Source organism: Schistocerca nitens, chromosome 12 (genome assembly GCF_023898315.1).
Source record: "Schistocerca nitens isolate TAMUIC-IGC-003100 chromosome 12, iqSchNite1.1, whole genome shotgun sequence".
Lineage (NCBI taxonomy): Eukaryota > Metazoa > Arthropoda > Insecta > Orthoptera > Acrididae > Schistocerca > Schistocerca nitens.
This window is the reverse complement of record NC_064625.1, coordinates 1,927,533-1,943,847: the sequence shown is the minus strand read 5'-3', so window position 1 is coordinate 1,943,847 and position 16,315 is coordinate 1,927,533. Positions and strand designations below refer to the sequence as shown.

The 16,315-nt window shown below is 44.8% G+C and overlaps 1 protein-coding gene across 5 annotated transcripts in view; it reads right to left on the bottom strand.

The window, feature by feature from the left end:
* Positions 1-16,315, bottom strand: part of LOC126214845 (protein roadkill) — a 344,850-nt gene that overhangs the window by 51,420 nt on the left and 277,115 nt on the right. For all 5 annotated transcript variants that reach the window (XM_049941480.1, XM_049941481.1, XM_049941479.1 and 2 more), the window contains one exon: positions 12,323-12,464. In XM_049941480.1, the coding sequence (XP_049797437.1) occupies positions 12,323-12,464 (142 nt within the window). The remainder of the gene's footprint in view (positions 1-12,322; positions 12,465-16,315) is intronic.

The window sequence follows — 16,315 nt, the reverse complement described above, 5'->3', positions numbered from 1 at the left end:
AAGAATCGCGATCGCGTTGTGCAGACTTCGATAACCTAAAAGCATGTATAAACAGGTCAAATACTAAAACAGCAAATCCCTTAATTTGGCATTTCTTAGAACGATCCTTTAGACAGTGTAGCCAAAGGGCCTCGTCGAATACATAAAGCCAACTTCGCCTTCGTTAAACTCAGTTAAAACTAGAAATATAAAATAGTAAAAACAGATAAGAGAATTCGCCAGTGATCGGACACTCAAATGCAATCATACTGCCGAAGCCTTACGATAAGGCCTTACCTTTCTAGATGGACGCGAGTGACTCCGAGACCTGCATAACGCATTCCCGTTCACAGGAGCGAGTAACAAAATACGATGGGGGCTCGAGTAGTAAGCATAATGCACCACAGCGTCGTGTGCTGGTTAGAACTGACGCCTAATACGGAGTCACCTCAATAGGTGGCGCTGCCAAGCAGCTGCTGGTACGAATGAGAGATCGTAAACTGGATGTACATAGCCACTAAAACTTTATAAATGTAATGCACATAAAACATTAATAAGATGGAATTAATAGCAGCAACACCTGTGCAATAACTTATCCTAAAATTTTGATGAAGTAAAATACAAATGAAGGCGGTAAATTTAAAATGAGCAAACAGGGTGTATAATACAACACACACGATACAGTACCTAAACAGATGTTACGTATCATATATCCCCTGACATCACTGATCGTGTACTTTAACATGAGCAAGCTGACCAACCGTCATGGAAATTTACAGTCATTGGTTGTGTTTACACTTGTGCATTACAAAGATATGCGTTTTAAGTGACGTAGCGCAAACAACACTCAGCTGCATTGTACATTCCTCTTAAAACCGTGGATTACACCCTTGCCTGGATTTACACTGTGTTCGTGTATACATCGGATCTGGCCGCACCAAGTTCCTTCACTTTTATCCTAATCGAGTGTTCCAAAATTTTACTTCAAACTGCCCACTGACTTCATACTTTGTTTTCGAACTTGTGGTATTGTTGCTGTTATTCGGAAGGTAGTAAAACTCACTAAACTTACGCATAATACAATCAAAAACGAAACTTGCAAATTACGCACGTTACCTGCAATCCGCAAGCAAAAAACTTACGTAACGGGACGTATTTCGCGCAAGGGGTAATTTCGTGCGCTTTTTCATCTAATGATTAGTGAAACTCGCGCTAGGTGCTAATCCTTACATTACCGTACTCCAGTGCACTCTGGCGAAACATCTGCAAACTTATTCCAGCAATGGGTACAATAGCCAATGGCAGAAACAAAAAAACTGTAAAACACTAGCAAAATAATAATACTAAACGTCGATTAAAGACGCATCAAAGCATAAAAGATATAGACGGATTCGATAGCAAAGTATCAGCAACTCTGTCCATTCACTTTTGATGTAAGCAGTGAAATGCGAAAATTGTGCGCAGGTTGGCAGGGCACCATTGGGCTGAAACGCCAGAACCTTCGGGGCGCCCGTAGGAGCCCAGCTCCGAGGGAACCATCCCCCCCTAGCCTTTGTCACCTAGAACTAAGCGCGATTCCAATGCACAGCCTTAAAGACTAGCTACCACCTGCTCGAAAAACATGACGTGGAACGGTGACCGACATTTAAATCAGTGTGGGAAATATGCGAAATACGTTCTGGAAATTTAAATTCTGTAATACGTTATTGGGAAATTTTGGAAATCGATAGAGAAACAAATCACAATTTAAGAAAGATTAGGTGATTTATTCAAGAGAAAGAGCCTCACAAATTGAGCCACACAACGTATTGGTCTACCTCTGGCCCTTATGCAAAAAGTTATTCGGCTTGACATTGATTGATTGTATGTCCTCCTGAGAGATCGTGCCAAATTCGAAGTGGCGCGTTAGATCAACATCCAAAATGGTTGGAAAGTCCTGCGCATAATGCTCCAGACGTACTCAGTTGGGGAGGGATCCGGCGGCTTTGCCGGCCAAGGTACGAAACTGTCGTGTGTGGGCGGGCCCAGGATGAGCTGCCACGAAGTGTAAAATAGCGCCGACGTACCACTGTGCCGTAAGGGTGCCAGGGCTGACAACGTAAGGGACCTCGCTACGAAACTAAATGGCACTCACGATTGTCAAGCCGTACGGTGGCGACAGTGAGGTTTATATCCGGGGCCTCTCCCGCACACGTCGACGCTGGTCATCGGGGCTAAATTCGAACCAGCACTCGAGACTGAAGAGTGAGTGGGGTCGCCCCGGACAGCGGCGAGATACCAAACTACTTGTCGCCCGCCAGATGGCCCTACAGCCACGAGTGATGTCTGGTGTGCCATTTCTTTTCATAGCACGATCCCTTTTGTCATCCGCGCACGGCGATTCGGCGACGACATTCTACGCCCCCTTTTGTTACCCCGTGTGGCAACCCATCCTGGACGTAAAATAAGCAAGATAATGCCAGCCCACACACAGGGACAGTTTACACTGCTCGTCTTCGTCCTCGCCAAACCGTATCTCGGCCAGCAAGGTCGCCTCATCTCTCCCAAATCCCAATTGAGAACTTTTGGAGCATTGTAGGCAGGACGCTCCAACCAGCTCGGCAACGCACTAATTGGAAAGAATTTGGCACGATTTTCCTCAGGAAGACAGCCAGCAACAGTATCGAAGCCGAGGTAAATAACTGCTCGCATAACGGCCAGCGGTGGGCCGACGCATTACTGACTTTCTCAATTTCTCAAACTCACTCTCGAAAAAAGTATTCAATTTTTCTGAAATTGTAATCATTTGTCTGTACATGTGCATCAGACCTACCGATTTCGGTCCCATTCGGATAATTCCTTCGTGGTGTGTCGGTTTTTTGTGTTCGAGTGTAATTCTTGGCTTCTTTGCATAAAGTTGTGCTGCTCTCTGTGCTTTCCCCAAATGCCTGTAAAACGTACGGCACGGCACGGCACGGCTGTATGTTGTGTTCTTTTCATCTTGAGCAGCCTTCCAGTCATTTCGCTACGGAAGTAGGAGTTTAAACAAAAACCAGAATCGGGGAATGCTACACTACACCTAGGGAGCTGTCGTGACCGGGGAAAAAGCGAGTTCGTGATGTGACCGCTCCTACTCTGTCAAATACCTGTTTCTTTGCGAGCGTCTGCTTTATCATCCTAAGAAATTTATCGGATCGAGCAGTTCTCTTTGCGCACAAAAGTTTCTGCAGATCGAGCTCTAGTAATGCGCAGTCCACAAAGGTCATCCGGGTCCAATCAAACGCGAAACACATTCCATCCAGTTACCTCGTGTTGCTGCGGATCTGACACCTTTACGTGAAGGGGCAGCGTTTGTAAATGCGTGCGGTTTTATGCCGGATCGCGGCAGTCGAACGGTGCACGTAAATTATCTGTTAACAGTTTCTGATGCCCAATCCGAAAGCGTTTTGGCAATCTCTCATCCACGTCTTTTCGTCTGGTCTAGAAGAAATGTGCCAGCTCCCAAGGGAATAGCTCTACAAAGAAAGTTTTCGCACCACACTACGAAAAATAATAGCCATTATCTTGGAATATGCGATGTTCGTTGTCTGGAATGTAACGCCGAGCACGGCGTGCACACGGTGCGACTACTACTCGCTGCTGCTGCACCACGGCCGATGTTTTCGGAGCGGCGTGGCGCCGGACTGCCGCTGGAAGGCCACGCGTCCGAGAATAAAGGCCAGACGTCCCGTCCAGGAATAGCCCAGTGAGCGCCCTGGAAGCCTCCGAGGGGCCTTCGTCCTCGCATCACAAGGCTCTGTAAAAACTGTAGTTTGCCTGGCGCACTCGCGCACAGTTTCGGCGAGACGCTACCGGGGTAGGCAGTCGCCGGCCTCCTCCAGATCTACGTGGTACGACAATAATGAACGTAGGATGCGGAGTTACAAGTGGAACTACGCCGATTACGTTAAAATTAAAATGCGTAAAAGCGTGTCGTGTCAGACCAAAGCAGGCAGTAGTTCACTCCCAGCAGGCGACTAAGTCGACAACTAATGTATTTTATGGTTGCATATTTGACCGTCTGAAACTTAATGTTACATTTTTTTACAGTTACTTTCAAGGTGGCCTGTAACAGCCGAAATCATTAATTTTTGTTGAGAGTAAATATCGTTCTTTACCGGACAGGTTAATGTTTCCAAGCATTAGTTCAGGATTACGGCGAAAATTGATTCCCGGATGTTGTGGCGCTTCTGACAAAAACCGAGACACTGTTTGTACCTGCTATTTTCCGATACGCGGTATACTTTAACCTCGGCGGCCCTCGAACAGCTACACCTAGCCGTTTCGACGATTCTTCCGCCGTCGGCCCGAAAGCCAATGACGGTGCCCTTTTGGACGCCAGACAAGTCCCCCCCCCCCACTTTATGTACCTTCCACGGGTAGTCGTTCCACCTGCCACCTGCCGCCTGCACACGTACACAAGTAACTCGGCAGAGGACATGAATTTACACTGCGGATCAGCAGAAAGGTATATTGTGCAGTTGTAGACTGGTAGCCGGGTTGCCACGTGACTTCCTCGCGTCTGCGCCAAACCGCCCGCTCTCGCTGCTCCGGTGTCCAGGGCAACTGCGCCGTCTCCGGTAGAGACCGCATCACTTTCTCTGCTAAGTTTATTTTTAGCTCCATCACAATCTCCCGAGAATCCACGGCCAAATTTTTGCTAAACACACTCCACTGTCCAGCGAAACAGACTGGTGCTTCCTTCTGCTGGAGCCTGTGCATACTACACGAATAATTAACTATTTTAGTATCTGCTGAAGGCGAACACGCCAGTTGAGTGTACAGTTTATTAGTAAGTAACGTCTTAATAAGAAATCACTGGCCAATATTGAAGATTCAAATATAGCTTTCTGTGTGTCAGATAATTTATTAACAATGAATACAATTTTTAGACTGCTTTCCTCTGAGAGAATATATGCCCACTTTAATGGACACACATGTCCGTCCACTTAACCTACAATCACTTCATTTGCATCCCATCGAGTGTGTGAAATACTGTGAAGCATTGCAGTTCTTGCTCATATGCACAGTGAACATACTTTGGTTATAAGAAAGGACCTTGGAAATGAACACACATTAGATCTGGTGATTAATGAAGTTTCCGACCTGCCTGGATTTAGCAGTAATGGTCGTATAGACAGTAATCGGCAGCAGCAAGCAGTTGTGGATAAAATACATCGGAAGCAGTAACGTAAAGATGTGATGACGGTGGTGGTGAAAACATCTTCAATATGCCATGCGTGGACCTCATCGGCAGAATGGTCAGCTACTGCAGAATGAACGCTTGAACAATGAAGTGGTCTGTTACAACTATTTTTCATTTTCTCGATTTAGAAATTGCAAACAGTTTGGATCGGTCTAAGAAAGACAAGTGTAAATTGAATGAGCCCATAACGAACGTTCTGCAGTTCACATCTTTCGAGGCATTTTCGGAGACAGGCGACGATGACGTGGTATGCCGAATCATCTGGTCACGAATGCGAGAACACAGTGGAAGCATCAACCCTCGGTCGGTACTGCGTGCTCTGACCACTTCGTGGTTACGCAGCCGGAGCATGCGCTAACCACCTTCATTGGCCACACTTTTTCCACCAATTGTGACAACTGTGAACGAGTGCGTCTCTCTGACTGAAGTAACCCTAGTTGTTTTAAAGGCCACTGTTGAGTCAGCGCGGGCCCCACGGTACCTTCCTTGTAGGACTGTACTGGTGAAATTTTTTCGTAGGCTTTTGAACTGTTACTGCATGCACACATTAATTCTCTTCTGACTGACCTATTTTCTTTCGTAAAAAATGAAGCGCTTTTATAAGGACAAAGATAGTCTATAAGAGCTACGAAGGCGGCAACGAGAAGAGCCGCGTAGTAGTGGTGATCCTGGAGAAAGAAGACAATTGAAATTCGTGACGACTACTAATATCAATTCGATGTCCTCCCCGAGGATGAAGCCTCGCTCCCAAAATGTTTTCCACCAACTCAGTCTTCATCGTCCTCTGAAGAATTTAGAACTTTCGATTTAGAGAAAGGACAAATAACCTGCCGGACACACACGACTACTGCCGGAGTACCAGCTGGCAACATAATTACCTACCTCCCTGGAACTAAAGAAGATACTAGCGCTACAGTCATCCAGGTGGACTTAGTTACACTGTTTATAGCTGACGCAACGGTTGAAACTCTTGTTTTTTAAACCAACAAAGGAATAACCCGAAAGGTATCCACGTGTGCAACTGGACAGTTGTCACCGGGGCTCGCGAGTGCGACTGACCTCAAAGCTCCGACTGGTCTCTTGTTCTGAAAGATTCAAACCTGTATCTTGATAACATGGACAGTCCGGCAGAAGAAAGAAAACTACGGGATAAATTCGCTCCTTTCCCAGAACTGCGAAAACTGTCAGCGCAACTACTCCCCACCGAACTGCTTCCCAGCTGACGAAACGCTCCTCAGATTTAGGGGGTGGTGTGGTTTCAAAATGTATTTGCCAGCAATACCCGACAAATACGGCTTAAAGCTTTTATCTGGTTGTGACGCAAGAACGTTTTATTTCCACGGGGGAATCCCACACATTGGAAAAGGGACCGTAGAACAAAATATTTGTAAGTGCCAAACCGGTGTGTATAAACTCATCGCAACATGATCATCGAGAACTGGTTCCGCTCATGAATTCTAACAGCTGCAAAGAAAGAAACTAACACTGGCAGGAACCCTCCGGAATGAAATTCCACCTACCTTCGTCTGACATACCATTGGGCAGTTCAAGATTCCTGCTTCAGCCCCAAAAGATGAAAATTGCTTTCAATGAAACACCGAGAAAAATTAAGTGATATGACTGTCTACCATGCACGGCGAACCCGAAGTAAGTCCAATATCTGGAAATCCGGAACTGATGAATTTTACAACTTGTCAAAAGGAATGTGTATGTGTGTGACACACACTGCCACCGCTATTCAGCTAAAAGAACAAGCAGACGTTGGCCCATGAGGTGGTTTCAATGTGTGCTCGATATTTTAACAACTACAGACAGGCCTGTAATTTCAGTTGTCTACAGGTGTGGATACGCAGTTGTATATGAAACTGAGAAAACTGTGTTCATAGTCTCGTTACTAGTGCCACTATAACGTCATTCGACAAAGATTATATGTACACTAAGAGTGTCATATTTGTATAAATCCAGCAAACGGTATGTTAGCGGGACGCGAACGGGGAGCTAATATTAACAAGACACTGCTGCAAGGGAAGAAAGATTCAGGTAATACTGTCAGGGAAGTAGCGATCTAACAAGCTACGATAGGAACAAGCATAGGGAAAACCCGGTACGTCCTTTTCACGTGATTTGGAGAAACCACCAAAAGCCTAAAAATATGTGGCTGAACTCTCTCTCTCCTCCCCTCCTCTTCTCCCCCCCCCCACCTCGTCTTGTCGGCAGTGTTTAGTTTGGTTTTGCATTCTATTTTGTTTGTAAGGTGAGGTTTTTATCTAACTGCATGGGAAAAATACTAAACAAACCCGTTTTTATAGCAAAAATGGTATCATTAGAAACAGTATATACATTCCGAGAGATAAAAATGTAGAAAATGTTTTAACGATCCTATGAAAGTGAGAAATATCATGTGGTTAACACGAGCCGTCATTAGAATATTGCGTCTCCAATCACGTGACAACTGAAATTTCTTTTAGAACTTCAAAACTACTTTTCGTCTTCTACAGCTCAGGAGCAGCTGGCAAACACTGTCTTCTAACGTGTCCCGATGAACGAGCGAAATAAAGAACTCCCAAAACAGCGCGAGAGGGTAATCACAAAGAAATCCGCCAACTATCCACTGTGCACCGCTAACAGCGCAAGTCGTCAGAAACAAATTTAAATGTTGACAAGGATAAGAGGTGGCTCATTCCACACGCCGCTATGTAACCTCGTCTTTAAACAGGGTGTTTGAGATGTGATGGTCAATATTCAGGGTATGGCAGGAAAAGTAAACATGGGCTTTAAAACGCATACCTTAAGAGCTATGAGCAATTATTGTTCTTTACACTGTGAAACCAATCTCGTCTACTGCACGCTCTTTGTTTACCATATTTTGGGAGGTGTTAGTACGAAGCAAAAGGAGAACGAATGTGCAGTGAACATGTGCGCTAAAATGCAGCTATGAGCGCTTACTTGTCTTCGCTACTTTGAAACAAATCTTTATGAACAAGTGCTCACTACTGTCAGGGTATGCGTTTTAGAGCACATGTTTATTGGACTTTTTTCCTCGTTTTAATCCATACCACCACGTCCCAAAATAATGAAAGCAAAGAGCTTGTAGAAGAAGAGATTTGACTGTATCCAAGATCAAGAATTGACCATAGCTCTTACGGCATGCGTTTTAGGGTCCATGTTTACTTTTGTTCCGAATGATTATTCCTGTCATATCTTTGACATCTGAAACACCCTGTATGAACCGTCTTCCACTCATGATTTAGTAATGAAAACGGCACCAGTGGTTTTTTTGACGCTTAGCACAAAGGGTTCCGAGAATTTATTCTCTTTTTAAAGTACATTTGTTTACACAAATGTTTGCATGTGCGATATTCTGCTCCTCTCGCGTCTTTTTGAAGTTAGACTATAATCGGAAAACGGGACAAAATGAATCTGTGTGTGTTTTAAACGCTAATGTTAGAAGTGGTATTTCTGTTTGCCTACTGACAGGTACTTCCAATTGCAGTCTAACTTCAAAACACGCAAGAGGCGGAAAATCAGACATGCAAACATATTAAAGTAAATAAGTGCACTTTAAAATTAGAATTAACTCCCGAAACGCGTAGTGCTAAGCATCAAAAAGTAAGTAGCTGGTGCAGTTTTCATAATTAAATCACGAATAACACAGTTGCAAGCTTTTGTGAATCATCTAATATGACGAAATTAAACCTTCCACTCATGTGCACAGCTGCTGAAAATGTGTGAACATTCCGAGCGCACAGCAGGCATCAGCAGTGGACCGCATCAATTGAAAGTATTTGTCGCGATTGCGGTGGGAGCCGCGGATCGTGTGTTGACCAGAGAATCTCTGTCCACCCCTGGAGCCGCACTACAGCCCCTGCACCACAGACGCCCCTCCTGACCTTGGGGTGGAACAGCCCCCCCCCACTCTCCCCCCCACCGCGCCCCCTCTTTTCTGCTCTCCGCCATCTCTCTCTCTCTCTCTCTCTCTCTCTCTCTCTCTCTCTCTCACACACACACACACACACACACACACACACACACACACACGTTCCGAAATTCCCGCTACTTTCCTATAAATAAACGGACAACCACTAAATTACTTCAAATTTTGTAGCATCTTGTTTCCAGCCGTTTCACATTGCGTTCTCACTGCACGACTGCTCCCTCCACCCCTTTTGCACAAACTCGTTTCTTACATATAAATTACTACTTCGCACAACGTCTGATACATAGTACGCGATTAAAAACCGCCGAAAACGCATTAAAACCGAACCTTACGACATATCAAGTACCAGGTAACCTCGAATTTTATTCGAATTCGTCGCTCGCTATAGACTGTGGTAATGCATTTCGATACGAGGCAAAACGCTATTTCGAGCAATAAAGTAATCTGCCAACCGCACTACTATAAAACCTGGGCAACAAAGGAGCCAAGTACACGAGACGGGAAGAGCGAATTCTCTTTGTCGAATTTGGCTTCGCGTCTTGAGCTTTAAGGTAATCTAGTCGGTTGTGGCAAACTAAGTTTGATATTGGCTACAGTGGATTAGAACTGATGATCCATTCCAGCGAAGAACGACATTCTTCAGGATGCGACTCTAGTATGCTTTCGAAAATCTGTTTCAACAGCTGTACAAGAATGCGTGAAACGTGAAGGGAGCTGCATCGCCGACCACACGTAAGGAGTGGAGCACGGTGGCCCTGCGACGCGTTTCTAAGCTGACTTCCAGCTCAATGTATCACCTGCATCACCGAGCAATGCGCCTCAACATTCCTTCAACACCAGGAAGAAAGTTTGTGAGAAAAGACATGGAAAAGCATCTCTTTTAGAATAGACCACTGAACAAAACGGCTGGAACGAAATCGTGGAAGAAAAGATGGCGTGGGAGAAGGGTGGGAAATGTGGACGACATATAGCTCTGGACGAAGAGGCAGAGGTGGGAGGATCCCTCCTACAACATAAGCCATACACAGGTTTAGGAAAATCACGTACTGTCCTCGAACGTGTGAGAAGAAATACTCGTCGATTTGTCGATTGATTCTGGCGAGGAGAGCAAACAGCGAGGTCATCGGTCCCACGATCTACGATGGGAGAAATCGAGCGACGAACAGAACAGCTCAGTCCAATAAAGGGGAAGGGGTAACGTGCAAACAGAGGCAAAAGGGGCGTCAGGGCAGCAGGAATAGGAAAGAACAGGAGGGGAAGAGTGTGGGAATGGTGAGAGCAGAGGTGCCCCAGAAACGCTACGTGCAGAGGGCGCTAGCCTGAATACAGAATCTTCCACATACCGACGGTCTGACATGTCAAAACTCCATTAACAGCAGGACACTCAACACGGAGCCCAGTGGAACGCCATATTCCTGATTCTCAGAGCTGAGAACAGAGCCAACACAGACTGCACGACGGGTAAAACAGGAACTGGCGAATAAAAATCGGCAGGAGGACCCAAAGACCAAATTCGTAGGTCTTACGAAGATCTAAGAAAACTCCGACAAGGTTGCGGCGCTGATAGAAAAAGCCTACTGATCTGCAGTTTCCAACTGAAGCAAATACCCGACCAGAGACCGTGCCTCCCGAAAGCTGTGTTGATACGAAGATAAAAGATCTAAAGATTACGACGACAAAATGTGTAATTATGCAGCAGGTGAGTATCGTCCGCGACAGCGTGTACTTCCCCAAGTGGCACAGTTGCCACATCACAGCGCCTACTTCAGAAGTTGGCTTCCTTTCCCTTCCTGCCAACAGCGCGATAACGTTTTGTAAACACTGAGTGCACACCACCTAGCTACGATCGAAATTTCACCTTTGTCTCTTATTGCCACACAATACGAGCGAGCGAATGGTTCTTTCCTTTGGTGGTAATTTTTCGGAATCGTCAAAAGTCCTCTTAGCTGACGGCTACTAAAGCACAACGACGTCCGATTTTACAATAATCAGACAAAGACCTCGAACCGAGGCACGCGTCCTTCGGCAGGTCGGTACTCGCGAGCCTCTAATAACATCTGGCCGGGGTTTACTGACAAACGAGAAACTGACGAAGCTTGCGTTTTCGACATATCGACAGGCAACGGTGGGAACAAATTTCAAAAACAGTGGAAACAGCAAAACTTTTATATTTAGGCTACCGATTTTATATACAAGAGGGCGTGAGTAGTACCATAAACAAAACTGGTTTCAGTTCAAATGAAACTACTTACAGCTGAGTTCGACAGTTGCAGTGGACTGGGCGCGGGCCTACGTCACACAGCAACTTAGTGCGATTCTGTAAACGTGTGAGTGGCAACGGTTCAGTGTTGCCGCAGCCCAGTATGCGGCTAGTGTTTTGGTCTGCGGCCACGGCTGGCAGCAGACAGGGATTATCTTACGCCGTCTCTACTATAGTCACGATGTTATCTTTACTACAACTAATACTGCCCATTTCCAAAATAGCGACCCAACTCTGTCCCTCATTGCAGAAAAAAAAGTACTCCGACATTCGTGCCGCCGATCTAAAATGGATAACAGTAATTCAGAAAGTTTTACAACGAAACGAAAAAGTGAGTTAACGACTTAGAAGGGTTCCAGAAGAAGTAAACATACTGATAACGTACAAATATTACCAAACTGCGAACGAAACCGGTCATCACCGTAGTGCACGGTCACAGGATTTTACCCTCAGCGGGCATTCGTAATGAAGACATTCACAGTAAATCGAGTTACTGAAAGATCAGATCTGACGAATGTAGTTTCACTTCAATGACGGAGTTATCGCGGACTTTTGAAACGTTCTGGTCCTCGGTGGCTAATTGCAAGAACCATTTTACGTAAAATGGGCTAGCACACGAATATATGTAAAATAAATGCTTAGTATTTCCGAGATCCCAATGGAAATAACTCGTATAAAGGCTTCTGAGAAAATGCTGATATTGCAGTACGAATATATAGTTACTGCAAAAAATAGCAATTCCAAAAAGTACTATATCCGCTATATTGGTAACAGGCTTATTCGCTTTGCAGTTTGAACAAAATGTTGCAATACGGTTGCATAAATTCCGGCAAGTGTTTCTCAGTCCCGTGTATGCATGACGTGTCTGGAAACAGGGCCGAGTAGACGTACCTGGGGCAAGAACATGGCGAGTGCGGCTCACCTGGGTGTAGCACCAGTTCTCGGCGACGGGCGTGTTGACCTCTGGCGGCGGCGGGCTGGGCACGCGGGACACGGCCATGGCGGCGACGGCGGCCGAGCTCACCCGCGCCGTCTGCGGAGAGCACTCACTCACCACCGGCGGCCTGCAACAACAAGAGACGCCGCCTCAGACAAGCGAACGGCGCGCCGCCCACAGCGCCCCTACTGGCTCAGTGTACAATCACAAATTAAGAGTCGTCACACGAACGTTGGCATTGTCACAAGCGAGGTGATCGTATCGACGAGTTAACTGAAAATAATGGGCACAGTAATCGGAGACTGTAATGCGTAGCAGAATTTACGTTCGTATATACTACTAAAGGCGAACATACATTTCGAAAATAGATCTCTGAACTATCGTCAAGTAGGTGAGAACGGTATATATTAGGAATACAACATTACAATGGTTCAAATGGCTCTGAGCACTATGGGACTCAACTTCTGAGGTCATTAGTCCCCTAGAACTTAGAACTAGTTAAACCAAACTAACCTAAGGACATCACACACAGCCATGCCCGAGGCAGGATTCGAACCTGCGACCGTAGCGGTCTCGCGGTTCCAGACCGCAGCGCCTAGAACCGCACTGCCACTTCGGCCGGCATTACAATGATAACAGAGAAATTCATTTAGTCACATCGAGGCTCCAGAAACCGGAAAACTATTTAAAAAATCGCTATAAAATCGAGGAGCACGTGCCCCATCTAACGAACACCGCCTATACTACTGCGTTAATTAGTTTTTTCGTGACATATGGAATGTCGTGAGGAGAAGAATGCAACTTCTGTCGGGAATTAAGTAAACGCTACAAAGAGGTGTTGTAAGGGCCCGAAAAGATTACATAGAATCCGGTTTATAATGTAAAGATATTCCAACAACTGAAAACCTTGTCAGGCGTACCGTGTTGCTCAACAATACACGGGCCGAGCAGACGAACTTTGAAGTTTAGAAACATATGAAGAACACTATGACGAGTGAGAAAATAATTGGCAGCGATACACGTGCAGATTACCTACGTTATTTGCCTCTCCCCCCCCCCCCCCCCCGAATTACGATCAACTGTCGCAAATGTTCCTGAAACAATTACTCGCTTTCATGGCACAGTTCACTTTCTGCAATACGGGACTAACACAGCCCGCTAATTGGCTTCTACAGAAGCGTTAAGACCCCAGGCAATTTCTTATGGCTCTTCTATTATATTCGGACACACACACACACACACACCTCTTAGACACTATCATTCGACAGTCGTAAAAGATTCAAAATATTATTTGTCAACTCACTCGGAAGCACAAGAAAGGGCAGAGGACGAGGAAACTCTGACCACTCTTCTGCCCCTGGACGTTCTCGTGCGGTATCTCCTTGGCATGCCGCGCACATCTGTGGCCGTAACGCCCAACTTCACACGAGAAACTCAACAAATGAAACGCGTCTTTCTTACAACATCGCTGCAACAAATTGTCTCTTATTCCGATGGTATTTTTTCGATCAGAAAACGGTTGCACCTGAGAAGTCTCCAGTTATTTAAATTAAAATGACAATTTTACTTTTTTAAGTATACAATTAGTTTCACAAGTTTACGTAATTTACCGGCTATCGCTGTCCACAGATACGGATGACGCAGACTGAGCTTCAGATGTTTTCCACCGATCGTTACATTCTAACCTCCACTGATCGTTCTCATCCCAAACAAGATAAACTGAAGGATTAAACTCCTTGCATAAAATGGAAATATTTAATAACCTAAATGAAAAATGCTCTTAACGTTGCACAAAAAAGGCGAATATGTCTTGGGTAGAGTTAATGATGTAAAATGACGAACTAGCTTTTCGACTTATCTGTCAGCTTCAAAGACATTTAAAACATCTTGATATCGCGGCTTTTTACTAGTTAGTATTAGAACTCGTATCGTGTCAACTAAAGCAACATTATAAATGGTATGTCGTATAACATAACACGTGCCATCGCATCATCCAACGTAGCATTTGTCATGTCGTGCAATATGACAGTGTGTCAAAGTTTAGGATGTATGCGTACCGAATCCAGGATACTTCCTATTATAAATGCATACCATTCTCTAGATACACAAATTTCTATCTGTTCTTACACTCGTCAGCACTTGTAACAGGGAGTGGGTTCAAGATAGCTTACTGTACCGTGGAAGTAGTGTTAAGTCGCAAAAAAAAAGTGCGAATATGTCAAATTTTGATTGAAATGTCTTTGCAGCTGCCAGATAAGTCGAAAAACTAATGCCCTTCTTTTACATTCCTAACTATGTCCCAGGACGTGTTCACCTTTTTTGTGCTATGATACGAGCATTTTTTCTTTCTGGTTCCCCACTTTTCCTCTATCACAATTTTGACATTAAGCCGCCATAGCTTGGCAACCGATGTAGGTGTTTGACGATGACGGATTCGGTATAGTTGTGGTTTTTTTTCTGTCTTCTGAACCATGTTTCTTAGGAATATATCGTGGAAGACCAGAAGTTCACCTACTAACAGTATGTACTGGTACTACGGTTCTTTTAGTTCGCCTGCTTTATGCAATTTATTTTAACTGGGAGAGAGCTGTCGTTATAAAGTGAAGAATTGCGAGGAAAAGGTGACTGAAACATAGTTTAAAACCTGGGATTGGATGGCTAGAGGAATAACATCGGCTATAACCAGTTCAGCTTATGTAAATATGTGAACGAGAGACGTTGTCAATATATAATATGTAGCCCGACAGTATGCCTTGTGGAAGAGTTATTACATTAAAGAAATACTGTCTGTACTGTAGCTGCAGACAGATTTTGACACATCGAGTACAATAACAATGAACTGTTTGAGCTACTCTATTGCTGCGACAGGTTAAGTGCGCATCCGGAAAGTGGCGAGAACTTTAGCTGCATCTGTTACCTACCCGGCGCCGGTCGCACGTAGCCTAACGCATTCCAGGGCAACAAAAATTTGTTTTCCAATATTTCGCGGAGTTAACGACGTAATTTCAAACCTTTACGAAACTACTACTCACTGATACGGCCCACAAACCGGTTGCAGTTTAATCACTGTTCCTTGAATAGAACTACACTTATTAATAAACTTGTTATTTACGTTTGTTTTTTAATCTATTAGTGTGGCAATATTAAATGTGAAAGGAAAAAAGATGTATCGCTTAGGCGTAGTAAATTTTCGCTGTTCGTACAGCAAATCTGCAGCATCGGGCACGACTCCTTTACTATTAACTCAGTTCACAACAGAGTTTGCCGACAGTAACCACGTACAACACTGAATTCCCCTGCAAAGTTACATCATTGTAAGAAAGAGTTCTGGAGATATGACGTTTCATACACGTGAGTTCGATTCTTTAAAAAAAACCGGGGGTCTTAGTTTACTCGTTGTAACTAATCAGTTACACTGTGACCGCCGTTCTGCGATGCCAACTGCCATTTTGAAGGCGAAAGAGGCCCAATGAAAACTACTTAAACACACAGACTGTCTCTGTGATATGGGTCCTGCGCATGCGCTCCGAGCCGTTCTCAAGAGATTTTTTACTACTCTGATGTTGATAGTTGAGAAATCAGGTTTTGGAAGGATTTAAGAGCTTCCTGATGTGATGAATCCGCTCTCCGTGCATTTATTTGTTTGACGTAAGGCATGAAACTAAGGTCGCTAAGCGCAACATATCGGGCGAATATGGGTAATGGGACGTTAAGTCGAAGACCTACTCATTAAAATAGTCAACTTTTGACGTGCCGTGGCATCGTGATGATGACTGGTGCGACGTTTACTGTTGCCTTATCCAGAGTTCATCAGATTTCACTGTACACCACTGATTGTTACCTGTTTCTCCGATCCTTTAAAGGAAGGGTCGCAAAATGAACGCTGTAACAAAAGAAACAAGTCGTCCGCATGGAATTTTTTTTTTTTTTGTGCCGCTGCGTCCCTGCTCATTTTTCAGCTTGCCTCCTGTTACGTGG